At 38.4% G+C, this 27947-nt stretch overlaps 1 protein-coding gene across 1 annotated transcript in view; it reads left to right on the top strand.

Moving 5' to 3' along the window:
- Positions 1 to 27947, top strand: part of ELAPOR1 (endosome-lysosome associated apoptosis and autophagy regulator 1) — an 885667-nt gene that overhangs the window by 235386 nt on the left and 622334 nt on the right. The window contains exon 4 of the mRNA XM_044076128.1: positions 7892 to 7972. Coding sequence (XP_043932063.1) covers positions 7892 to 7972 — 81 coding nt within the window. The remainder of the gene's footprint in view (positions 1 to 7891; positions 7973 to 27947) is intronic.

Below are 27947 nucleotides of genomic sequence, written 5' to 3'. Positions count from 1 at the left end.
CACCTTCCTCCATGGCACCTGCCTCAGGCACCTTACCTACTGTCTCAGCAGAACTACCACATTCTGCATACTCAGCTCCAAACTTTGAATCTTGCAGCGTGGCTAATCAACTAATTTCACCCAAACAGCAAACCTGTGATGGATGTCATTTTGGAGGCTAGAAGGCCTAGTTCTAGAAAATCTTATGCTGACAAATGGAAAAGATTCTGTGCTGGAATCAATCACAAGGAATAAGCACAGCAATGCCTAATATTCCTCAGATTCTGCAATACTTAACTGAGATGCTTCACAAGGGACTGTCCTTTTCTTCCATAAAAATCCATGCCTCTGCCATTTTAGCTCATTACAACACAGAACCTCCCCTCTTCTCTCATCCTCAGCTAAAGCAGCATCTCAGAGGGGCCAGAAATTTAAGACCTCCCAGGAGAGCTCCAACTCCTGCATGGGACCTCAATTTTGTTTTGGAAAAACTCACACTCCCTCCTTTTGAGCCAGCTGCTACTGCAGACCTAAAAATTCTCGCATGGAAAACAGCTTTCCTTTTAGCAGTCACTTCAGCTAGAAGGATTTCAGAATTACAGGCTCTCATGGCAGTGGAGCCTTTCGTTATTTTTTATCCGGACAGGGTGACTCTCAGGACCAATCCATCTTTCATGCCTAAGGTGGTATCCAGTGTGGCTCTTAATCAGACCATTCATCTGCCAACTTTTTTTCCCAATTCACAGAACAAGGGTGAGCGGATTCTGCATTCATTGGATGTACATAGACAACTTAGATTCCACTTAAACAGGGCGAAATCTCTAAGAAAATCTGAGCAACTATTGGTGGCATTTGCTGCAGGGGCAGAGGGAAAGGCTATTTCAAAGCAGACTGTTTCCAAATGGATAAGCCATTGTATTTGTTTCTGCTATATATGCACCATGGTAAACCTATCCCCAAGGGGATCAGATCTCATTCCACCAGGGCTGCATCTACTTCTGCAGCTTTTCTCAGAGGGGTTCCTACCAGAGACATTCTAAAAGCTGCTACCTGGAACTCAGTTCATACGTTCAACAAACATTACCATTTACCTCTCTTCTCTAAATCCAGAGCTGGCTTTGCCACTGCTGTCTTGCAGGGCCTTATAGCTGCTCCTAATGCTGTATAAATCCATCCTCCCTACCATAGCTTTGGGATTCTACCCAAATGTAATGACTGCAACAGTGAAACACGAAGAACATAGTACAGTTGTGTACACTTACCATAAATGTAGATGTTCAAGTGTATTCACTGTTGCAGTCCTGGTTACCCACCCTCCAGCCCCCTGATTTCCTCTTACTATACCTCTCCTTTCTTTTACTATGCTTAAAAGCCTTTTTGGTGTATTTGCTTTTGTTTGGAGGTATATTTTTTGTGTTTTAAAATTATATACACACACACACACATACACACACATATATGTATATATATATATATATATATATATATATATATATATATATATATATATTGCTCCCCATTAGGTGGCACCTGACATCTGGGGCAAGAAAAACTGATGTAATGGTGTCGGCTGCATGTTTTATACCACTAACGACCTGACGTCATGGAAGAAGGGACAGCAACTGATGCAGGACCCCAGACTTTGTTAATCAGGCCGACTGAGGGCAACCTGCCAGCAGATTACCCAAATGTAATGACTGCAACAGTGAATACACTCCAACATGTACATTTATGGTAAGTGTACACAACTGTACTTTACTATTTCTGACAGTTTGGTAATTTGGCATTTTACCAAATTTGGATAAAGAAATTGATCAAAATGTGAACAAATATGTATCATTTATATCAGTTCCAGGGGAAAAAACTTTTGCAGGAATTGAAATTCTCATAAAAGACACATATATTGCATGAGGCACAAACATTGCAATGGTGTTTCGGCAGGAGACTTCCCTCGCACATGAGCACACCGTCCCCAGTGACACTATATTAATGCTGAGATGGCACCACAGCTGGGACAAGAAGAACCTCCCATAACCCTACCGATCACCAGTTTTACTTTAACACACACATAAAACTTTTGACAAAAGAATGGATTGATGTAATATGACATCCTTTCTGTTTTGAAGTTTGAGAGAATTCAATAAAAAAAAAAGAAAAACAAACACGTGCACACAGCTGTGTGGGTGTTTGTATCTCTTTTGTTTATATATACAGATGTATATGTATATATATAAATAGATAGATATAGATATATAATCTTATATGTAGCATGTCTTAAGCTTTTTCCATTAAAAAACACTTTATTCACATTCTTTAGGAATTCCAAAGTAAACATATGTTCATTCTTTTGTTTCATGGTCAACTACAAAAGTGTCCATATGGTATATGTTTGTGTTTGCACCACTACATTCTCTGAGTGGCTGTAGTGAGAATTTAATATCACAGTGAGTTTCACAGCAGCGTGTTGTATGTGTTGTATGTTGTGTGTTGTGTGAGCTGTACGTGTGCTTTTTCCTCTTGTCATGATATGATGTCACTGTCGAATTGGTATGCAGAATTTTCCGTGTCTGAGATATTGCTCCTCACAACACGGGGGTGCAGGGTGGCTTGCCCTCTGTAAAACAGATTTTTGTTTTATTTTTATGTTTTTAGCTCACTCTTTTTGGCATGTGATTTATGATAACTTCCATTTCCAGAGTATTTAGTAGGAATTCTCCTCATCCTTTTGGGCCATTTCTGAATGCCTCAGGACCGCTGAAGGTGCAACATAGGTGTCTTCTTCAAGTAATTCTATTTTCTTTTCACATGGCAGTAGAAGATGTTTGTGCCATTATGCTCTCGGAGTTTGTTTACAAGTCACTGGACTAGATTGCTACTATTATTATAGTACCATTTTATTCTGAACTGCTGCCATTTTCTCCTTGTACCGTGTAAGAGCTCAGTTCTGCTCAGTCAGGTTTCTAACCTTTAGGCTGCATATTCTGCTGTGATGGTTGTCCTCTCACTCTTTCTCATTTCTGCACATCTGTGAGTATTCTAGACTGATTGCCATAGTAATTGTTAGCTTTTTATTAATTTCTTTCTGTTATTTCTTTTACCTTGCATTGATTGTCTGGCATTAGAAAAGATGTAAACATTAGCAATTTTCTTTATAGTCTTCTGTTAGCAAGTGAGCAGGTGACAGATTAAGATTCTCTAGAGGATTATTCCGGCATAGAAAAACTGCGAGATGACATTCTCCAAAGTTACTGCTAGTGTTGTTTTTTTTATTGGATTGTCTGGTTGTTACTGAAGCCTCTTAAATTTCATACTCTTGATTTGTGGTATAAGGGACATCACATACACCTTAACTTGACATGATGGACCTCAGTGCAGTTATTATGTTGCTAGTTGTAGTCTGTCACTTTACTCACTTCATAGTTCTTTGAATAATAATAATATATACATATCAGGTTCAGGGCTTCTTTGAATTAAAGCAGATGCATAGTCACTCAGTTCCAGTGTCTGGCTGACACTGCATAAAATTACTTATCTCTTCTTGTGGACTGCTACGTACATGTTACAGGACTTTCTTTATCAGTGCTAAGACATTGCTGGCCAATTCATAAACTCTCTTGCTCTTTCTTTGCACTTGTGTACACCAGATGTGATTAGCATGTTCAGTGAAGCATGGTTCCTCTTTTATGGCTAAGTACAGTGGTCATGTTGGCTTTAAAAGTTAAGCCTTTGAAACTTTGTTAGATGAGGTATCATTTAAATGTACAAAATGCAGTATTTTTTTACAAAAGTCTCGAAATGCATCCACATTAAAGCAGGCTTCACAGTTTGTATAAGTGAATAAATAACCTTCAGTCGAGAATACTGATAAGAACAGAATGTGCAGTACATCGAGTATAAACACATTCTGCTTGTACGCTACAAGGTTTGGGAACCAAGGCTAAAGAGGCATGTAGAGATTTGCAGGGTTTTTGGTATTATTATTATTAGGAAATACTTCAGACACAGATAGTTAAGTTAGTTCATTTTGGACTGATTTGCAGATAGTCATGGCAGTGCCGTCCTCAGAAGGCAGTACAGACACTTAGATACGAGTGCAGAAGTCAGGTCAAATATGCAGCATTCCAGAATATTAACGATACTGTTGAAGAGGAAAGAAATATAAAGACTGTGAAGCAGAGGAACTGTTTCATTTCATCATCACTGTTACTGGAAACAGTATTTGGATATTGTTGGCATCTACTGCCGCTTTACATAAACCAAACTGCAGTGCTTGTGGACTTTATTCTGAAAAGTACAAGAAGACTTGGTACATGAAGTGAGCCTGGCACTTGTTCAGCACAGTTCTGGGCAATTAACAGCTGAAGGCATTCATTCCAGTCTCATTGCACTCTCTTCTAGTTGTTTCCAGTTAATTCCAGTATCTCACAGACATATTAATTCTTTCACGCTTCACATTTTCTCCGAAGAAAGGTTAGGTGGGATTTCCTTTCTGGCTTATGATTTTTGCTCAGTCCAAGCTTTCATTGTCACTTAATGCAGTAACAGCATTTCCAAGTCATTCCTACTACATCCCTTGAAATTCTGCTCTTTCTTTTGGCAACATTGTAACCATCTAAAACGTTGCTGTTATTTCAGCAGATCTTCATTCAGATCTAGTAAATGCATCCTAATTCACACAACTGCTACATGTAGCTCCATGCTTGGTGTGTTTCACTTTTAGGTCTTACCTCTGCAAATTAATTAACATCCTCTATACTCTTAAAAGTGCCTTGAATAAAGCATTTTTAAATATGCTATGCAACATTTTACTATCTGACTTTGGTTGATATAAAGATACCTGCAGAATTTCTCACAGAGACGGATAACTGGTGCCAGCGCCATGGTCTGAAGCTAAATGCCAAAAAGTGTATAGTCATACCCTTTGGCAAAAACAATGTGCCCACAAATTACCACATAGGTGGTAACCCATTAAGTACAGAGAAAGTAATTAGGGATCTGGGGACCCTAGTAGATAGCAATCTCTCCTTTGACAACCACATTGCCAAAGTGGTTAGAAAGACCTTCTACATAGCCCACCTCATCATGAAAGGATTCACATCTAGATCAAGAGAGGTAATCATGCCCCTTTATTCATCCCTCATCAGGCCCATCATAGAATACAATGCCCCCTTTGAGATGTACCTTACCCGACACCTGCAGCAATTAGAAAGACCCCAAAAGTACCTCACCAGGAGGATCAAGGGACTCAAACAGATGCCATATGCTGCTCGGTTAAAAAAACTCCAGCTCTACTCAGTTGCATACCACCTACTTCGAGGCGATCTATGCCTGACATATAAAGCTATGTCCAACCCAGAATTAATGGACATGCTCCACCTCAGTAAATCTAAATCCCTTAGAGCCACGTGCTCGAGGGACTTGAACCTCAGCACAGAAATAAATAGAACATGCTGGAGGGACAGATTCATAACCCAGAGGCTCCCTTCGCTCTGGAATAGAATTCCAATTCATGTTAGGCAGAGCACCTCACTGACTCTCTTCAAGAAGAATCTTGATGAGTGGATGGGGAATCGTAGGTTTGTCCTGGGGATTACTTCCGTGTCACTATTAGACAGAGGCACAATAAACTAAACTTTAAAAAGGGCACAGTATACTCAAATCAAGGGGTGGCATAAGCCAAACACAATTGGGCTAGGCTTATAAATGCCCCAGGGCAGATAGCCTAGTATGAACCTATGAACCTATATACTGTTGCTAACAATTCTTTCTGTATTTGAACATATACATTTTGTTGTGCATGTCTAGACATCCTTGACCAATAGTTATTATACCACTGTGACTGGCATTCACTGTTTTAGTTAATGATTTCTTCAGCATTTTGAAACCTATCTCCTGTTTTTACAGTTCTTGCTGCAGAGCTATCTAAGAAGCATAATTGTCTTAAATATATAATGTGTAAACAGGAACGTCCCCTGAAATCACATTACTACCTGTTTGCTTTTTGCCTTTGGTTTTTCACTATTGCTGAGACTTTTTCTGAGTCTGGCTTCAATCCCTCAGATGATAAAATATGGCCAATATGTTTTAGACCCGTCATTCTCATTTCACAGTTACTGTTATTTAATTAAATATTGTTGTTTTGTTCAGTTTACTAAATGTATCGGTACTTCCAGTGAAGTTCTTGAGCCTGACCACACACCAGCAGATTATACGTTATGTTCAAAGACCTGCTAACATTTCAGGTAGTTGTGCAGATGTTTTTTGAAATAGTTCTGGAGCTGATGATATGTCAGATGAATGTTTTAATAATCTGCATTTTTCAAAAGACATATCAAATCTGCAAAAGTTGGAGTTTTTTTTTCATTTACATTTAGCTGCCAGAATCCCTGGTTGACTTCTGGTCAAGGAAAGAAATCCATTTTTGTATTGTTAATATCACTTTCTCAACTCTAAGCAATGGCTAATGCTCTCTGCTTCACCTTATGTAGATATTTAGAATCAGTACTTATGCAGATGTTATTCTGCTTCACTGGTTCTCTTGGCTGTGTCTTTTTGTTAATGACACCTAAACTTTACATGCCTTTAGTTTTTTACTCCTAAAAGCTAGTGGCACTTCCCTTGGAGCACGTTTTCCTGGGATATCATCTGCAGTTATATGAATGTGATATTCTCCCAGCAAGATACTCAAGCCTGTAAATAAGCCACAGTGGTCTTCCAACATGTCTTTGCTGTGACCCTGTAGTGTAATCAAGATGACTGTGCAATTCTGTGACTGTGGTTTTTTTGTTTGCTGCACTGTGAATCTTTTCACTGTGCCCAACTTTTCATAAGCCAGGTCACCCAAAATGATAAGCGAACTACCTTCCTGGTGTGCTACTATCGAAAGAGGTTCTTACACTTTCTATTTTCATATTCACATATCAGTAGCTTCTGATTCCATGGCATTAGTTAGTGCCCTGAATTAGTAAATATTTATTGACTGATTTACTTTCACTGCCATTTAACTTTAATGCTTTAAAAGTACGTGACAGATGGTTTTACTCAGTATCTTGTTATATATTTTCAACACTTTGTTCATTGATTTTGAGTTTCTTGAACCATTGTAATGAATTAAGTTGATGCATAAAGTCAGTCTCAATAATGTGCACGTTCTTTGTAACAATCTTACGTATACTTTTACACAGCTGTGAATGAGCTCTTATAAAACTGTTTAAATACGGAATACATATTTCTTCCTCTCTTCCTTGAATCAGGAATGCCATCGTTTTTTGTAATTTATGGCTTTTACTTTGTCACTGCTATTTCTGTTCTTGTCAGGTTTACTTCATTTGACGTACACGCATCCACTTCCCCATCTAATAGTTTTAAATATTTACTTTTAATTTTATTTAAATTGCACAAATCCACAGCCTTAGATAAGCAAGCTCAGGTTGGTTTTCCTGAAAAGTCTGTCATTTGATTACAGCTATCTGTTAAATTCCACTGTAGCAGCTGGACCATGTTTCCAAAATACTCTGAGGGCTTCTCATGAGGTATAATAGGTAGAAATAAAACAGTGACTTTAATTCAAAAATACATTTCTAAATGTTATACTACAAAAAGTTAACTCAAAAATGGATAAATCTGTTCACTTCTGGCATTTATAATTTCAATGCCAATTGAAGTAACTTCAGTATGGCATGTGACCAGACCCCATGAGGTCTGTACTGTGACTGCTTTTAGTAAAAGGTGTATTATGTGACATGAATTTTCTGTCTGTGAGCTCTCTGCTTTTTAAAGATGTAAATCAGTTTGTCACAAGTAATTCAACACTATTGTTCATTTTCTTCTTTGAATGCCAGAACTTACATTTTGTGACAGAATAGGTTTTTTTTGTTATAATATGACTAATAGTAATTGTTTTATTCACCAGATTCAGAATGACCAATGTCAAGCAGCTGATGTGGACTCCAGGTGGATGAAAGTGACAGAAAATGAGTGGCAGACAAACAGTGTAAGCTTATAACTAATGCCGTTTATTATTCATATATGTGACAGAAATGTCGGTATATTCTGTACGAGACTCAGAATGATAACAGGACAGGCATAAAACTGTAACATGAAAGATGTGAGAGAAGCTTCATGCAACTTTACTTACTGCTTGAACTAAGAGATTGGAGTGCCAGCTAGATGCTGGATTCCACATGCCAATACCTAGCACATGTAAAGTAGCATTTTTTATGTTACCCTTCTGTTAGCTTAATCAGATACATTACTGCATCCATTAAATAATGCAGCAGGCACAAACAGTGAATGTGCTGTTTAGGAAACTTTGCACATAACACACATGCGTATATATATATATATATATATATATATATATATATATATATATATTTATATAGATATACACACACAAACACACACACATTCACTCACATACACACACAAACACACACACACACACACACACACACACACATACACACACACTCGTGCACACACACACACACACACACGCACGCGCGAGTACACACATACACACACACACACACACACACACACACACACACACACACACACACACACATGCACACGTACACTATATCTGCATACTAGGAGTACCTTTGGTATCTGTGGTTAGGTAAGGTAATGAGTCATTGTGTGTGCAAATATTCACTATCAATATTTGTTTTTGATGCCTAGTCTAATATTCCAGACATGGATTAATGATCCTTTCCTGTATGGTTTTAGTGCAGAGCTTCATCTGATGGTATCACCATTATTTTATTTAATTTCACAAAGCCACCATCTTCAGTACTTCTATTAGACTTGACATTTCTCTCCTCCCTTCACATGTTTGTTGTGGCAGTGGTTTTCTTCCAGCCCTCCGGCAGTACTTTCCTTAATTGCTGAGAGACAGCCTTCTTGGAGCCCACTGGGGCTTGTCATAGTGAATAAAGCCACATCAATTATATGGGTAGTTCTTTGGATTATGGACCTCAGTTTGGGATTCTGTAGTGTCTGTGATGTAGATTTCTGTTTGTTCTGGAAAACGTCTGTCATCTGTTGGCGCTGGCGCCATGCTTTCTCCCATCATTCCTCTGGTGGTAAAAGTCTGGTCATCCATCTATCTCTGCATATTGATCTGCTCCTTAATCTGTCAGTTGGATCGGTCTGGTCACCCATCCATCTTTGGGAATTGTTTTGAACATTCATCTGTTTATGGGTGCATATCTGACTAACTAGTCTTTATGGATCCTTCTAGAACTAATATTTTCATCCTTCATCAACATTATTACAATTATTTTGGTGGGCAAATCTGCTCCGTTTGAAGCAGTCTGACACTTATTTGTGGCAGGGGTGGGTCACATATGTTTCCTGTTGGTATGACATACTCTGCCCTGCTACTTCCCCAGTTGTTGCCTGTGATTTTGAAACAACCGTGGTGGCCATCTTAGTAACACTGTGTTTTGTTGGCTCATAATACTTTAAAATGCATGTGCTTAACCATACAGGTTTGTGTCTGAGACTACAGTGAGCTGTTTTGAACTTTTGTCTTTTTCAAAAATGCTGTGTAACTATAGATTTGGTATATATTCATTCAGGAGGCTGGAGAGTGCAGGAGGGCTTGCTCGTAATGCAAAAATAAATAAATAAATAAAACAATAATTAAAACACTTATTTCAAGCCACTGTGTTATTTACCTTGTAACAGGCAACTTTTGAATTTTTTTAATTTTCCCAAATGTTATGGGATTCTAAATCAAGGGCATTGACGGACCCACTCCTGACTCCATGTACAGTGAGAGTTCATGAAATTAAAATTGCTTCAGTTTTTATGTTTGCAAAGAGTGCTCTTTTCGGTTCCCAAAATGTACAAAGTCTCCTTCTGCAGTTCATATGGAGTTACATGTCAGTATTATATTTAAGTATGCATTGAAAATTACTTTTATTAGCTGTGTCTGCCTGTTGTAATGGTAACCTGAGTTTGAGTGCCAATTTATGTGCTGAAAGTTTTATTGAGGGGAGGTGTCCTGTGTTGGGAGGGAGGGAGAGAGAGATAACTATGTAGTTTTGGTACATTTATCTGTATTAGAGGCACACCGAGTTGATACCAGCATGGTGGCACACAATTACCCTCTGCATTGACATCACTGCACATTAGCAATGACTTCACATTGGGACCTAAATACTGCCACCTGCAGCATGGTAATAGTCGCCGGTTTAGAGCATGAACACCCAAGTGATCAGTGGAAGATATTAAGATATATTTCTATATATTGCTCCTGTTCTTCCCTGGTTGTGATACCTGGCTTGTCATGTGTCACTGTGCACCTAATAGGTTTGGTTCTTATCTTCTTCTTGACCCATAACAGAAGCTTAAAATGATAATATCTGCAGATTCAGGCTGTACCTACTTCATTCTGTTTATTGTAGCTGCCTGTTTGGAAAACTAAGTGAGTGTGAGACTGTCTGTTGTTTTCAGGGCACATATAAAGGCATAACAGAGATAAATGGTAAACGAAGAGTCAAAGATTCTGTGCATGGGAAGGTTCATGCTGTGGTCTATACGTTTGCAGTGCATGGGGAAGGTTCATGCTGTGGTCTATACATTTGCAGCGCATGGGAAAGGTTCATGCTGTGGTCTATACGTTTGCAGCGCATGGGAAAGGTTCATGCTGTGGTCTATACGTTTGCAGCGCATGGGGAAGGTTCATGCTGTGGTCTATACATTTGCAGTGCATAGGGAAGGTTCATGCTGTTGTCTATACATTTGCAGCGCATGGGAAAGGTTCATGCTATGGTCTATACATTTGCAGTGCATGGGAAAGGTTCATGCTGTGGTCTATACATTTGCAGTGCATGGGAAAGGTTCATGCTGTGGTCTATACATCTGCAGTGCATGGGAAAGGTTCATGCTGTTGTCTATACATCTGCAGTGCATGGGAAAGGTTCATGCTATGGTCTATACGTTTGCAGTGCATGGGGAAGGTTCATGCTCTGGTCTATACATTTGCAGCGCATGGGGAAGGTTCATGCTGTGGTCTATACGTTTGCAGCGCATGGGAAAGGTTCATGCTGTGGTCTATATGTTTGCAGCACATGGGAATGTTCATGCTGTGGTCTGTATGTGTATTTTAATGATCAACTTTACTTGTTTAATATTTTCATTGAAACATTTGCTTTGGGTAGCGCTTTTTATATCTTTGAGGCAGGTCCCCGTAACAATAAATCAGCACTTCCTGTGTCCCATTTCCTAGCTAGAATTTTCAAAGTCCATGTCTTGTGCTTGTGATAAACTAGTGACCATCTGGTACCTGCTTAGGTACTGGAACAAGTGCATGAAACTCGCTCATATAAGCTGCCTGCTTAGGTACAGACATATCTATTACAAAACTCAGGAACATGTAACCTGCCTTCTTAGTTACTAACAATGTCATGTGACACACATATATAACCTGCCTCCTTAGGTACTAACTAGGCTGACATGTGACACATTAATGTATAACCTGCTCCTGAGTTACTAACATAAATGTCATGCAACACGTTCATGTATAACCTGCCTCCTTAGGAACTAACTAGGCTGGCATGTCACACATTAATGTATAACCTGCTCATGAGTTAATAACTTAAATGTCATGCAACACGTTCATGTATAACCTGCCTCCTTAGGTACTGACTTGGCTGGCATGTGATAGACTCATGTATAAACTGCCTCTTTAGGTACTAAACTTAGCTGGCATGTGACACACTCATGTATAACCTGCTTCCTTAGAAAGTAACTTAGCTGGCATGTCTGTCAGTTGGTGCAGAGAGTTAAGGCTGTGAGATGTAGTTCTTGTGGTACAGGGTTTGATTCCTCCTTAGATAGTAACTTAGCTGGCATGTCTGTCAGTCGGTGCAGATGGTTAAGGCTGTGAGATGTAGATTTTGTTGTACAGGGTTTGATTCCCCCTTAGATAGTAACTTAGCTGGCATGTCTGTCAGTTGGTGCAGAGAGTTAAGGCTGTGAGATGTAGTTTTTGTTGTACAGGGTTTGATTCCTCCTTAGATAGTAACTTAGCTGGCATGTCTGTCAGTTGGTGCAGAGAGTTAAGGCTGTGAGATGTAGTTTTTGTTGTACAGGGTTTGATTCCTCCTTAGATAGTAACTTAGCTGGCATGTCTGTCAGTTGGTGCAGAGAGTTAAGGTTGTGAGATGTAGTTTTTGTTGTACAGGGTTTGATTCCTCCTTAGATAGTAACTTAGCTGGCATGTCTGTCAGTTGGTGCAGAGAGTTAAGGCTGTGAGATGTAGTTTTGTTGTACAGGGTTTGATTCCTCCTTAGATAGTAACTTAGCTGGCATGTCTGTCAGTTGGTGCAGAGAGTTAAGGCTGTGAGATGTAGATTTTGTTGTACAGGGTTTGATTCCTCCTTAGATAGTAACTTAGCTGGCATGTCTGTCAGTTGGTGCAGAGAGTTAAGGCTGTGAGATGTAGTTTTTGTTGTACAGGGTTTGATTCCTCCTTAGATAGTAACTTAGCTGCATGTCTGTCAGTTGGTGCAGAGAGTTAAGGCTGTGAGATGTAGTTTTTGTTGTACAGTGTTTGATTCCTCCTTAGATAGTAACTTAGCTGGCATGTCCGTCAGTTGGTGCAGAGAGTTAAGGCTGTGAGATGTAGTTTTTGTTGTACAGGGTTTGATTCCTCCTTAGATAGTAACTTAGCTGGCATGTCTGTCAGTTGGTGCAGAGAGTTAAGGCTGTGAGATGTAGATTTTGTTGTACAGGGTTTGATTCCTCCTTAGATAGTAACTTAGCTGGCATGTCTGTCAGTTGGTGCAGAGAGTTAAGGCTGTGAGATGTAGTTTTTGTTGTACAGGGTTTGATTCCTCCTTAGATAGTAACTTAGCTGGCATGTCTGTCAGTTGGTGCAGAGAGTTACGGCTGTGAGATGTAGTTTTTGTTGTACAGGGTTTGATTCCTCCTTAGATAGTAACTTAGCTGGCATGTCTGTCAGTTGGTGCAGAGAGTTAAGGCTGTGAGATGTAGTTTTGTTGTACAGGGTTTGATTCCTCCTTAGATAGTAACTTAGCTGGCATGTCTGTCAGTTGGTGCAGAGTTCGGCTGTGAGATGTAGTTTTTGTTGTACAGGGTTTGATTCCTCCTTAGATAGTAACTTAGCTGGCATGTCTGTCAGTTGGTGCAGAGAGTTAAGGCTGTGAGATGTAGTTTTTGTTGTTAAGGCTGTGAGATGTAGTTTTTGTTGTACAGGGTTTGATTCCTCCTTAGATAGTAACTTAGCTGGCATGTCTGTCAGTTGGTGCAGAGAGTTAAGGCTGTGAGATGTAGTTTTTGTTGTTAAGGCTGTGAGATGTAGTTTTTGTTGTACAGGGTTTGATTCCTCCTTAGATAGTAACTTAGCTGGCATGTCTGTCAGTGCAGAGAGTTAAGGCTGTGAGATGTAGTTTTTGTTGTGCAGGGTTTGATTCCTCCTTAGATAGTAACTTAGCTGGCATGTCTGTCAGTTGGTGCAGAGAGTTAAGGCTGTGAGATGTAGTTTTTGTTGTACAGGGTTTGATTCCTCCTTAGATAGTAACTTAGCTGGCATGTCTGTCAGTTGGTGCAGAGAGTTAAGGCTGTGAGATGTAGTTTTTGTTGTACAGGGTTTGATTCCTCCTTAGATAGTAACTTAGCTGGCATGTCTGTCAGTGCAGAGAGTTAACGCTGTGAGATGTAGTTTTTGTTGTACAGGGTTTGATTCCTCCTTAGATAGTAACTTAGCTGGCATGTCTGTCAGTTAGTGCAGAGAGTTACGGCTGTGAGATGTAGTTTTTGTTGTACAGGGTTTGATTCCTCCTTAGATAGTAACTTAGCTGGCATGTCTGTCAGTTGGTGCAGAGAGTTAAGGCTGTGAGATGTAGTTTTTGTTGTACAGGGTTTGATTCCTCCTTAGATATAACTTAGCTGGCATGTCTGTCAGTGCAGAGAGTTAAGGCTGTGAGATGTAGTTTTTGTTGTACAGGGTTTGATTCCTCCTTAGATAGTAACTTATCTGGCATGTCTGTCAGTTGGTGCATAGAGTTAAGGCTGTGAGATGTAGTTTTTGTTGTACAGGGTTTGATTCCTCCTTAGATAGTAACTTAGCTGGCATGTCTGTCAGTTGGTGCAGAGAGTTACAGCTGTGAGATGTAGTTTTCGTTGTACAGGGTTTGATTCCTCCTTAGATAGTAACCTAGCTGGCATGTCTGTCAGTTGGTGCAGAGAGTTACGGCTGTGAGATGTAGTTTTTGTTGTACAGGGTTTGATTCCTCCTTAGATAGTAACTTAGCTGGCATGTCTGTCAGTTGGTGCAGAGAGTTACAGCTGTGAGATGTAGTTTTTGTTATACAGGGTTTGATTCCTCCTTAGATAGTAACTTAGCTGCATGTCTGTCAGTTGGTGCAGAGAGTTAAGGCTGTGAGATGTAGTTCTTGTTGTACAGGGTTTGATTCCTCCTTAGATAGTAACTTAGCTGGCATGTCTGTCAGTTGGTGCAGAGAGTTAAGGCTGTGAGATGTAGTTTTTGTTGTACAGGGTTTGATTCCTCCTTAGATAGTAACTTAGCTGCATGTCTGTCAGTTGGTGCAGAGAGTTAAGGCTGTGAGATGTAGTTTTTGTTGTACAGGGTTTGATTCCTCCTTAGATAGTAACTTAGCTGGCATGTCTGTCAGTTGGTGCAGAGAGTTAAGGCTGTGAGATGTAGTTTTTGTTGTACAGGGTTTGATTCCTCCTTAGAGCTGGCATGTCTGTCAGTTGGTGCAGAGAGTTAAGGCTGTGAGATGTAGTTTTTGTTGTACAGGGTTTGATTCCTCCTTAGATAGTAACTTAGCTGGCATGTCTGTCAGTTGGTGCAGAGAGTTAAGGCTGTGAGATGTAGTTCTTGTTGTACAGGGTTTGATTCCTCCTTAGATAGTAACTTAGCTGACATGTCTGTCAGTTGGTGCAGAGAGTTAAGGCTGTGAGATGTAGTTTTTGTTGTACAGGGTTTGATTCCTCCTTAGATAGTAACTTAGCTGCATGTCTGTCAGTTGGTGCAGAGAGTTAAGGCTGTGAGATGTAGTTTTTGTTGTACAGGGTTTGATTCCTCCTTAGATAGTAACTTAGCTGGCATGTCTGTCAGTTGGTGCAGAGAGTTACAGCTGTGAGATGTAGTTTTTGTTATACAGGGTTTGATTCCTCCTTAGATAGTAACTTAGCTGCATGTCTGTCAGTTGGTGCAGAGAGTTAAGGCTGTGAGATGTAGTTCTTGTTGTACAGGGTTTGATTCCTCCTTAGATAGTAACTTAGCTGGCATGTCTGTCAGTTGGTGCAGAGAGTTAAGGCTGTGAGATGTAGTTTTTGTTGTATAGGGTTTGATTCCTCCTTAGATAGTAACTTAGCTGCATGTCTGTCAGTTGGTGCAGAGAGTTAAGGCTGTGAGATGTAGTTTTTGTTGTACAGGGTTTGATTCCTCCTTAGATAGTAACTTAGCTGGCATGTCTGTCAGTTGGTGCAGAGAGTTAAGGCTGTGAGATGTAGTTTTTGTTGTACAGGGTTTGATTCCTCCTTAGAGCTGGCATGTCTGTCAGTTGGTGCAGAGAGTTAAGGCTGTGAGATGTAGTTTTGTTGTACAGGGTTTGATTCCTCCTTAGATAGTAACTTAGCTGGCATGTCTGTCAGTTGGTGCAGAGAGTTAAGGCTGTGAGATGTAGTTCTTGTTGTACAGGGTTTGATTCCTCCTTAGATAGTAACTTAGCTGACATGTCTGTCAGTTGGTGCAGAGAGTTAAGGCTGTGAGATGTAGTTTTGTTGTACAGGGTTTGATTCCTCCTTAGATAGTAACTTAGCTGCATGTCTGTCAGTTGGTGCAGAGAGTTAAGGCTGTGAGATGTAGTTTTGTTGTACAGGGTTTGATTCCTCCTTAGATAGTAACTTAGCTGGCATGTCTGTCAGTTGGTGCAGAGAGTTAAGGCTGTGAGATGTAGTTTTTGTTGTACAGGGTTTGATTCCTCCTTAGATAGTAACTTAGCTGGCATGTCTGTCAGTTGGTGCAGAGAGTTAAGGCTGTGAGATGTAGTTTTTGTTGTACAGGGTTTGATTCCTCCTTAGAGCTGGCATGTCTGTCAGTTGGTGCAGAGAGTTAAGGCTGTGAGATGTAGTTTTTGTTGTACAGGGTTTGATTCCTCCTTAGATAGTAACTTAGCTGCATGTCTGTCAGTTGGTGCAGAGAGTTAAGGCTGTGAGATGTAGTTTTTGTTGTACAGGGTTTGATTCCTCCTTAGAGCTGGCATGTCTGTCAGTTGGTGCAGAGAGTTAAGGCTGTGAGATGTAGTTTTTGTTGTACAGGGTTTGATTCCTTCAGCCCTCATTTATCTACTGTGTGACCTTGAATAAGTCATGTGACTAGACATTACTCCCACATTGCCCCTGAAGAGATACTATGGATCAAGTGGGCCTACCTGGTTAAAAAATGGGTGTTGTTATTATTGAAATATGCACCAACTAGAGTGACTTCAGAGGTTCATTACAAAAATAATACAAGGCATCCACAAACCCCACACTTATGAATCTCCAGAATATTCATAAGTCAAGCAGTACTAGAAATATAAGGGATAGGGACATGAATTTTGTCTGTGACCTAAACGGAACATTCTGGAGAGACAGATATGTGTCCCAGAGTCTGCCCCTCCTATGGAACAGACTTCTTATCCATGTGAAGCTGAGTTCATATATTACCCAATTTAAATGCAGCCTAAACCAGTGGATGGGGAATAAGAAATTTACACCAGGCATGGCACCCATGTCCCTTATGGACAGAGGTAGTTTTGTTTGGTTACAGGACATCATTATTCTTTTGGGAAAACCTGCCTAGGCTTAGAAATCCCCCCACCAGGTTTTCAGCTAAGGAACATTCGATGAATCTATGAGTCCATATGACACACTCATTACAACCTGCCTCCTTAGGCACTAACTTAGCTGGCATGTGACACACTCATTATAACCTGCCTCCTTAGGCACTAACTTAGCTGGCATGTGACACACTCATGTATAACCTGCCTCCTTAGGCACTAACTTAGCTGGCATGTGACATACTCATTATAACCTGCCTCCTTAGGCACTAACTTAGCTGGCATGTGACACACGCATTATAACCTGCCTCCTTAGGCACTAACTTAGCTGGCATGTGACATACTCACGTATAACCTGCCTCCTTAGGCACTAACTTAGCTGGCATGTGACACACTCATGTATAACTTGCCTCCTTAGGCACTAACTTAGCTGGCATGTGACACACTCATGTATAACCTGCCTCCTTAGGCACTAACTTAGCTGGCATGTGACACACTCATTATAACCTGCCTCCTTAGGCAGTAACTTAGCTGGCATGTGACATACTCATTATAACCTGCCTCCTTAGGCACTAACTTAGCTGGCATGTGACACACTTGTGTATAACCTGCCTCCTTAGGCACTAACTTAGCTGGCATGTGACATACTCATTATAACCTGCCTCCTTAGGCACTAACTTAGCTGGCATGTGACATACTCATTATAACCTGCCCCCTTAGGCACTAACTTAGCTGGCATGTGACACACTTATGTATAATCTGCCTCCTTAGGCACTAACTTAGCTGGCATGTGACACACTCATTATAACCTGCCTCCATAGGTACTGACTTAGCTGGTATCTGACACACTCATTATAACCTGCCTCCGTAGGCACTAACTTAGCTGGCATGTGACATACTCATTATAACCTGCCTCCTTAGGCACTAACTTAGCTGGCATGTGACACACTCATGTATAACCTGCCTCCTTAGGCACTAACTTAGCTGGCATGTGACACACTCATTATAACCTGCCTCCTTAGGTACTGACTTAGCTGGTATGTGACACACTCATCATAACCTGCCTCCTTAGGCGCTAACGTAGCTGGCATGTGACACACTCATTACAACCTGCCTCCTTAGGTACTGACTTGGCTGGTATGTGACACACTCATCATAACCTGCCTTCATAGGCACTAACTTAGCTGGAATGTAACACACTCTTGTATAACCTGCCTCCTTAGGCACTTACTTAGCTGACATGTGACTCAGTGATATATACACTGTGTTGATGCACACTTTTTTCACTTTTTCTCACATCCTGTGGCTGTTGTTGATGCAGATTTAGTGTTGGGCAATTTGTATCTGCATCGTGACTTGTTTCAGTGATTTGCTAGTTTTCCCTGCTGTTCCTCACCCTCAGTAGTTTAAACTTTGTTGTTTTCCCCAAGACTACAAATGAATAATCTAATTATTGCTTCAGAATTGATCAGCAAAGAAGTGTTAATTGTCTTTTGAAGTCACACAACTGTGACTTACCAAAATTCTGAAAGTTGTTTTTTGTTTCTGTACCTATCCCAGTGTGCAGTGACCTGGAAGTAATTTGCATAGATGCAGGTAGTGTGTTGTGGTGCCAAAGTCCCCACATAGGGATGTAGCAGGACACAGCCCTCCAAGCAGAAAATAAAGTTAAAATAAGTGTAACTGTCAGTCATACTGTTTATGAGTCTGTGAAGATTGGGTGAAGATGGGTGAAGGCTGCCAGCCTAGCCAGATAGAATTTTGGAGATAATTCTGTCATCTGTAAATATTAATGTAAACCACAGGCTTGTTGTCTTAAATGGTAAAAATAGTGTTACATGCACTCTACTGACCAAGTAAAGCATGTTGTGACCCTTTGATGTAAACATGGCTCCGACCAGTCTAGATGAAGGAATTCTTGCTGTTGTTTTAAGGCCAGAGTTAATGGCCAGAATTTGCATGCATAAATATCCTTTATTGCTCTGGTTTCTGCCCAGAGGTGAAGAATGTAAATGCAGTTTCTGTTAGCCTGGGAACCCAGGGAAGTGTGAAGAATGATGTCATGTGAACCAGGAATGTGATTTTAAAAACAGAGAGAATCAGAGAGCATTAAGCATTTTTGTCTTGACCATCCAACTCATCAGCACTCTGCCTTTGCTCTATATGTAAGTTTATCTTAGACTTGTGTTTTCTCTTAAAAATAGCTAAACACTAGAAAGATTAGACTGTGTTTTTCTGTGATGTCAGAACTGTACGCTGAATTATTTTAAGCATTTTCTGTGATCTCTGAACTCTTGATTAGCACTGTGTAGTAAAAAGTATTGTCTTCTGTTTTTAATTAATTATTATTAAATATGTTTAAACCATTTTAACTGTGGCTGTTTTGTGTAGAGATAATTTAAGCTCTAGAGTACATTGCATGCATATAGTGATCCTGTACCAAGTCACTCTAATAAGCCTTGACTGCTTAGTCGCACTTACCAGGTGGATAATAATATTGCACAGTAATAATTGGACACCCTTTTAAGGGCCTTTGGGTAGCTGATAATTATTAGCTGGGTGGTGGCAGTGATTTCTACCATATAGTCTGGGTAAAGGGGGCACAGCTGCAGAAAGTGTGCCAGCCTTCCCCAGGAGTGTCTCTGTGGTTGTATAAAACTGTTATCTCAAAGTGTGTGTGTGTGTGTGTGTGTGTGTGTGTGTGTGTGTGTGTGTGTGTGTGTGTGTGTGTGTGTGTGTGTGTGTGTGTGTGTGTGTGTGTGTATGTGTGTGTGTGTGTGTGTCAGCTACTTGGGCAGGGACACAAAGCACTGGTTGGACAGAGAGGGTGCTGGAGGTTTTAGCTTGCCCAGCTGGCTGAGATCTGGACCCTATAACTGTGCCAGTGGGGAGTCTTATTAGGAACTTGGAGAGCAAGGGAGTGACCAGCCCTGGACTGACTGTGATCTCTGTGTGCTCTTAAGGGAAATTGTACTTTACTGTGTGTATTTGTTATCCTTTCCTCTTATATGAAATCCCCCTCACTGGTGTTAGTGGTGAAGATTGAGGCTCCTTGATTGCTGGGCGAAAGTACGGGCGTCACAGAGTCTTATTTATATGACTTGAAATTTCAGTATGGAGTCCACCAAATATGCTTGTGGTCAGCAAATGGCATCCAAAGATAACCAGTCAAGCTATTTATTTGATATGCACCGACACTATCATGTAGAGAATGTTTAGAACTGCACGGAATTATAACCACTCAAGCTATTTATGTGATATGCACCGACACTATCATGTAGAGAATGTTTAGAACTGCACGGAATTATAACCACTCAAGCTATTTATGTGATATGCACCGACACTATCATGTAGAGAATGTTTAGAACTGCGCTGAATTTAAGAAGGCTACTAAATTAAAAAGGCAGAAGGTGTTAAACTCCTTTTTGAATGAAAAATGTCTGAAACCATCAGAAAAGAAATCTGAAGAGAATGTTTTGTCTTAGGGACTTGGAACCAGATCATTCACATGCACCAGCGCATTGATTTGTTGACTTATAATATAATGTTATATAAATATGAGTAGATAGTTATTTGTTTTACAGTATTAAAGGTGGCTATTGAAGTTTGGAGTTGCATCTGTTTCTATAGATGAGGTTCCTGTTCTGTTTGGAACACTTCCTTTTGAGAAGGAAGGCAGGTTATTGGCATGTTTGGAAAGAAAGTCTATACATCCATTACCTTAGCAGTCAGAAACAATAATTAATTTGGTCACATATTTTTGTACCAAAATTAATTTCTGAAGAAGACTCACTTCATCGTAACTAAGATGGTAGATTGTAAGGAGGAGGATTGATTAAGGATAAAAGAAAAATGGAATTACATACAGTTAAATATTTCTACAACTCAGGAGGCACAATGACCAGCCTGGAGTGATAATTAGAAGACATAACTGAATGAGATCTAAAACGTTAGAGCAAGCTGTGAAATCACAAAATGTGTATATCCCTGTAAAAAGCAATGCATTGTTTGGCATAAAGACTACTGGTCTGATAAAAACACAACTTTATATGATAAAGATAATTAATTGTACTGTGCAACAATGCCATCCCCATACAGGAAACCTCCATATTCAGACAAATTCATAGAATAACAAAGCTTGTATCCAGAAAGAAATTATGTGCAAAACTAATAGATGTAGTGGCTACTGTCTCCCAACCCATAAGTGTGTATTATGTGTTATGATTCTGAGTTTATTATGGTACATTGCAGTATTAATAAACTCAGGCTATAAAGATCATTGCCTGTACAGGTTCTATATCGCAGACTAACTGCAGATGTTCACCTCTAAATTGCTTAGAAATGTTACCTTACTATATGTCTTTACATAAAAGCAGTATTTATAGCATTCATGCCAGCTTCATCTCAGGAGCAATACTCATATATTTATACTGTGTGACCAATATAACAATAGTAGATGTTTGCAGTGTTGCAGCTGTCTCAAGTCTGCAAATCTGTCAAACACTAGAGCTCTTGCACAGTTTCAGATTTATTTGCAACTGTTGCTGACAGTAACTTTGTATTAATATCTACTTTTATTATTTTAAACATTGTTACATTCCTTACGCCTGCCTACTCGTTTTAGGCTTTCTTAGCTTTCAGTGGTCATATGCAGCCTGCTTGGGTTCATGTCAAACCAATGACATGCAAAAGAACGACATTCACTATATCGAAACGAAACCATCGACATTTCAAAACATCGACAGTACATTTATACGTAAGTACGGTGCTAACATGGGTCCTGCAAGGGGGAAGTAGTATGGGTACAGTGTCATATCATATCCTTTACTTCCCCCTTGCAGGACCCATGTTAGCACCGTACTTACATATAAATGTACTGTCGATGTTTTGAAATGTCGATGGTTTCGTTTCGATATAGTGAATGTCATTCTTTTGCATGTCGTTGGTTTGACATGAACCCCTGTTTGTAATATGGGAGCTGTTTTATTGTTTTCACATTCATAAATATATGCACCAATTTGAAAAGAATGCTAAATCCAAACAAGATAGCTACCTTTAATATTTTAGAAGTAAGATTCTATGAATGGTACCTACATTTTCAAATTTTTGAAAATAAGAATGTGTCTTTTTGGATATCTAGTAAGGACTACCATACATACAATGGCTTAATGCATAAACTTTTACAATTGCTGTAACTCTCTGACCTTCAGAGAAGTCTGTTTCATGTATTTCATAATTGTATCCTTTCTGTATAACAGATAATTCACGACAACTCACATTTATGAGCAAACTTTTTACTGATAGTATCTAAATTAATGTTTCATTTAGGACTTAGGGTCTATATTACGTTATTGAATCCCGATAACATTGAACACCACAACACCGACACACAAAGCCCGAACTTCTAATACGTCGAACCCCCTAAACCACGAATTTTCAAATCTCGAACCATCATAGTTGGCCAACACCACCATGTGCTACATACTACATACCCAAACATAATAAATAAAACACATACATACACAAACCAAACCCTACTTCTAACACTACACTAAACCTTACATACATTAATATCTATGCACTTACCTTAACCAGCACCCTAACCCTAAGGTCCGTAACTATCGCACACTTACCCTACAGACATATACTCAAACAAAACAAATAATCCATACACATACAGTTAACAAAACCCTACTTCTAACCTTACACTAAACCTTACATACATTACCTATCTATGCACTTACCTTAACCCACACCCTAACCCTAAGGTCCGTAACTATCGCACACTTACCTTGCGGAGCTATACCGCAGACAGGCCAACCATCACACTTCGACATTTCGCGTCTTGCAGTTTTGTACGTTCACCGTTACCGTAGTTCATGCTTTATGTGTCAGTCTTCTGGTGTTCGATATTACTGGGATTCGGCAAAGTAATATAGACCCAGGACTTATGGTTTCCCAGTTGTACACTAATTTAATATCTCCCAGTGGAAGTCTGGGACTGCTTTAAAATTCTACTGAAATGCTACTGTTAACTGTTGCAGTGACCCTCCCTGAAGAATGTACTGAAGTTGTATGTAAGGTACTTTCCCTGACGGTAAATCTCTGTGTGCATTACTTAACCAAATGTTAGATGCTTGAGTAGAGATCAGTGTAACACAACCACCCTATCTTCATCCCCTCTCATGGTTGGGAAAAACAATTCTTTCTGAAAAATAATTTCTAAAAAGCAAAAGAAATAGATAAAATTATATCTATTTTGTATCTGTAGCAGTTTGTTTTTAACTTTCTGTTTTAGCAAATATTTCATGCTGTTTACACAGCAAGGAGATTTCTTTTAATCTATATTTACTTCTCTGTACCAGTTACTTTTGTAATTGCTTTGCTAACAAAACTATATGCTGTTTGCATGGAGGTTTCTGTTTTATATAGAAAGGTGAAGACATTTATCTGAGCCTTTCAGGTACTTGCCACTTATTAATAAGAAGTTAGTTATTTGAATAAAGAGTAATATTTTCAGATTTCTGTAGCAGCTCGGCTTACTTATATTTTCTTAGTTTATTTTGGTGCAGTCAGCAAAGAATATATCTTTCAGAGACAATTTTGGGTCTTGGTTTGGCTCGCGCTGACAATAGTAAACATTTTCAAAACAGCTGTAAATTATCTGTACAACCTTTGAACTGCTTTGAAGCAATGCGACGCACACAAATGACAGCGTGACGAAAAACAACTCTACCAGGAAGTCTTCTAGTCCACAAACAATGGGAATTGTAATTCCCACTTGAACTCTTCATAAAAACAAAACTTCTGCGCCAATAAATCTAAACAAAGTGTTGGCTGACTGGGATATCCTGTTATAAACACAAAATGTCTAAATTCTGGGTTTTAATAATAATAATATGGGCAGGGGATCCTATTATAAACAGAACATGTCTAAATTCTGGGTTTTAATAATAGTAATATGGGCAGGGGATCCTATTATAAACAGAACATGTCTAAATTCTGGGTTTTAATAATAGTAATACGGGCAGGGGATCCTATTATAAACAGAACATGCTAAATTCTGGATTTTAATAATAGTAATACGGGCAGGGGATATCCTATTATAAACAGAACATGTCTAAATTCTGGGTTTTAATAACAGTAATAAGGGCAGGGGATCCTATTATGAACAGAACATGTCTAAATTCTGGGTTTCAATAACAGTAATATGGGCAGGGGATCCTATTATAAACAGAACATGTCTAAATTCTGGGTTTTAATAACAGTAATAAGGGCAGGGGATCCTATTATAAACAGAACATGTCTAAATTCTGGGTTTTAATAATAGTAATATGGGCAGCGGATCCTATTATAAACAGAACATGTCTAAATTCTGGGTTTTAATAATAGTAATACAGGCAGAGGATCCTATTATAAACAGAACATGTCTAAATTCTGGGTTTCAATAACAGTAATATGGGCAGGGGATCCTATTATAAACAGAACATGTCTAAATTCTGGGTTTTAATAATAGTAATACGGGCAGGGGATCCTATTATAAACAGAACATGTCTATATTCTGGGTTTTAATAATAGTAATACGGGCAGGGGATCCTATTATAAACAGAACATGTCTAAATTCTGGGTTTTAATAATAGTAATATAGGCAGGGGATCCTATTATAAACAGAACATGTCTAAATTCTGGGTTTTAATAATAGTAATATGGGCAGGGGATCCTATTATAAACAGAACATGTCTAAATTCTGGATTTTAATAATAGTAATATGGGCAGGGAATCCTTTTGTAAACAGAACATGTCTAAATTCTGGGTTTTAATAATAGTAATACGGGCAGGGGATCCTATTATAAACAGAACATATCTAAATTCTGGGTTTTAATAATAGTAATATGGGCAGGGGATCCTATTATAAACAGAACATGTCTAAATTCTGGGTTTTAATAATAGTAATATGGGCAGGGGATCCTGTTATAAACAGAACATGTCTAAATTCTGGGTTTTAATAATAGTAATATGGGCAGGGGATCCTATTATAAAAAGAACATGTCTAAATTCTGGGTTTTAATAATAGTAATACGGGCAGGGGATCCTATTATAAACAGAACATGTCTAAATTCTGGGTTTCAATAACAGTAATATGGGCAGGGGATCCTATTATAAACAGAACATGTCTAAATTCTGGGTTTTAATAATAGTAATATGGGCAGGGGATCCTATTATAAACAGAACATGTCAAAATTTTGGGTTTTAATACTAGTAATATGGGCAGGGGATCCTATTATAAAGATAACATGTCTAAATTCTGGGTTTTAATAATAGTAATACGGGCAGGGGATCCTATTATAAACAGAACATGTCTATATTCTGGGTTTTAATAATAGTAATACGGGCAGGGGATCCTATTATAAACAGAACATGTCTAAATTCTGGGTTTTAATAATAGTAATATAAGCAGGGGATCCTATTATAAACAGAACATGTCTAAATTCTGGGTTTTAATAATAGTAATATGGGCAGGGGATCCTATTATAAATAGAACATGTCTAAATTCTGGATTTTAATAATAGTAATATGGTCAAGGAATCCTTTTGTAAACAGAACATGTCTAAATTCTGGGTTTTAATAATAGTAATACAGGCAGGGGATCCTATTATAAACAGAACATATCTAAATTCTGGGTTTTAATAATAGTAAAATGGGCAGGGGATCCTATTATAAACAGAACATGTCTAAATTGTGGGTTTTAATAATAGTAATATGGGCAGGGGATCCTATTATAAACAGAACATGTCTAAATTCTGGATTTTAATAATAGTAATATGGGCAGGGGATCCTATTATAAACAGAACATGTCTAAATTCTGGGTTTCAATAACAGTAATATGGGCAGGGGATTCTATTATGAACAGAACATGTCTAAATTCTGGGTTTTAATAATAGTAATATGGGCAGGGGATCCTATTATAAACAGAACATGTCTAAATTCTGGGTATTAATAATAGTAATGTGGGCAGGGGATCCTATTATAAACAGAACATGTCTAAATTCTGGGTTTTAATAATAGTAATATGGGCAGGGGATCATATTATAAACAGAACATGTCTAAATTCTGGGTTTTAATAGTAGTAATACGGGCAGGGGAAGGAGGAAAATAAAAATAAATGGAACATGATTGCATCAGCTTTCCTTTGGAGTCACCAGTGACATCAAGATGTAATGCATTCTGCACAGTCAGATATTTTATTGAATGGATCATTTAGTGATATACTAACATAACAGAACCCTTTATCGCCAACTAGATATTCAAATGACCTACCTTACTGCTTACAAGATGAACTGCCCTATGTTATTCAAGCGCCATTGAAAGAGGTATGATTTCATTTATATGCTGTATGAATGCCAGAAGACATGTTTTGCATGATTAATCAAACTAGAATTATGAGTTTTAGGTTCACAGTTTGAAAATAAGCAGGTTTATAATCTTCTCCATAATTAAATGTCATATACTTGAATTATTTTACAAATGTGCATAAATCTAAGTTACAGTTACTGACACAGTGGGCGGATATTGTTAAGAGCTACTAAAGAGACGTACTGCGGAGATACAGATTGTTTGCCTTTAATACATGTACATAATAACAATATAAGATGTCTCTTCATTTCAGGAAAAGTTATGTGTTCTAGTTAAATGAAAGAAAATGAGTTAATGGTTGGCAATGATATAATTGTTAACTTGATAATATTTATGTAGACAATATACATACTACATACAAATGAATGATAACTTTTGTGATATTTTGGTATAATAACATAATAATTTAATCATTAGCACTGCTGGTCTTTAAATACTTCAGATTTTTTCCTTCCTCCTTTCCAATTGCAATAGTGATTATATTTTTTGGGATATGTTGTTCAGCTGTACATAATGCTTTAAAGTCACAGAATATAAAGAAAGTATTTATCACAGAATATAATGAGTTAGTTTGATATAGTTTAACAGAATGGATTGTAATGATTTAGACACTGTTTTCATATTGTGGTTATCAGTATGTTTTGTGGTCATAATTTAATGTTTAATAAAACTGTTTTATGTTATTCCTAAGGGAATAACAGGTTATATAATGTTAAACCAAATGTTCTTGGCCTTCCTCTTCAGGCTTTATTCCTGCTTATTTAGTTATGTTTCTGGCATACAGTTTACTTATTTCTTAAGATTGAGTAGATATGACTGATGATTTATAATAATTTATATATGCGTTAATATAAAAATAAATAACTTTTATGATATTATTTAATATTAATTACATTACATAAACAACATGTGGTCACTGTGCTTTGCTGCTAAATTATGTTGGTTTTATCCAAGTGACTGTTGTCACTGGGACAAGGAGTTTAGAACTCCAGGCGGGGAGCTAGTGTGTTTTTGATAAGTCACTGTAAATACTTTCTTTGTAACATGTTTCACTTGACATCCATTTCAATACATCCACGTAAGAACATTAATTATATTAACAATAAGACCTCTGACATTCACTATAAGGTTTGGGTCAAAGTCTTCAGATTAAATAATTTTCCTTTAGGAAAGGGATTTATAATGTGTTTATATGAAAGTGATGGCATACAATCTGTTACTACATTGGATTAACATACCATGGTCACTCTAAAAGGTTTATCCATTAACATAAATGGTTTGAACAACCCAATTAAAAGAGGTAGTCTCTACAAATATCTTGACATACACAAACCAAATATGATTTTCATACAGGAAACTCATTTAGGGAAGGACAGTATTAAGTATATGAACACTATTAAATACACAGTCCCAATAAGCTCGGAGCACTCAAAAAAGAAGAGAGTTGTGGCTATTCTTTGGAATAAATATCTCCCCATATCTAGATTAATTAAATTGTTTCAAGATAATAAAGGGATACTTTGTCTTGTTATTGTGGAAATAAACAAAAAAAGTATATACACTAGTAAATAACTACTGGATCCCTGGTATTAGAGCCACCACTGTCAAACAACATATAAATCAAATAATATCTCAATCTGAAGGACACATTATTATGGCTGGTGATTTTAATTGTATTCTAAATGAGAAGGATTCAATTACTCTAGGAAAAAGAAAGATAACTCC

This window comes from Protopterus annectens, chromosome 7.part0, assembly GCF_019279795.1.
Source record: "Protopterus annectens isolate FY-2018-M chromosome 7.part0, PAN1.0, whole genome shotgun sequence".
Classification (NCBI taxonomy): domain Eukaryota; kingdom Metazoa; phylum Chordata; order Ceratodontiformes; family Protopteridae; genus Protopterus; species Protopterus annectens.
Note: the sequence above shows the minus strand (reverse complement) of the source record. Positions and strands in the feature narration are given on the sequence as shown.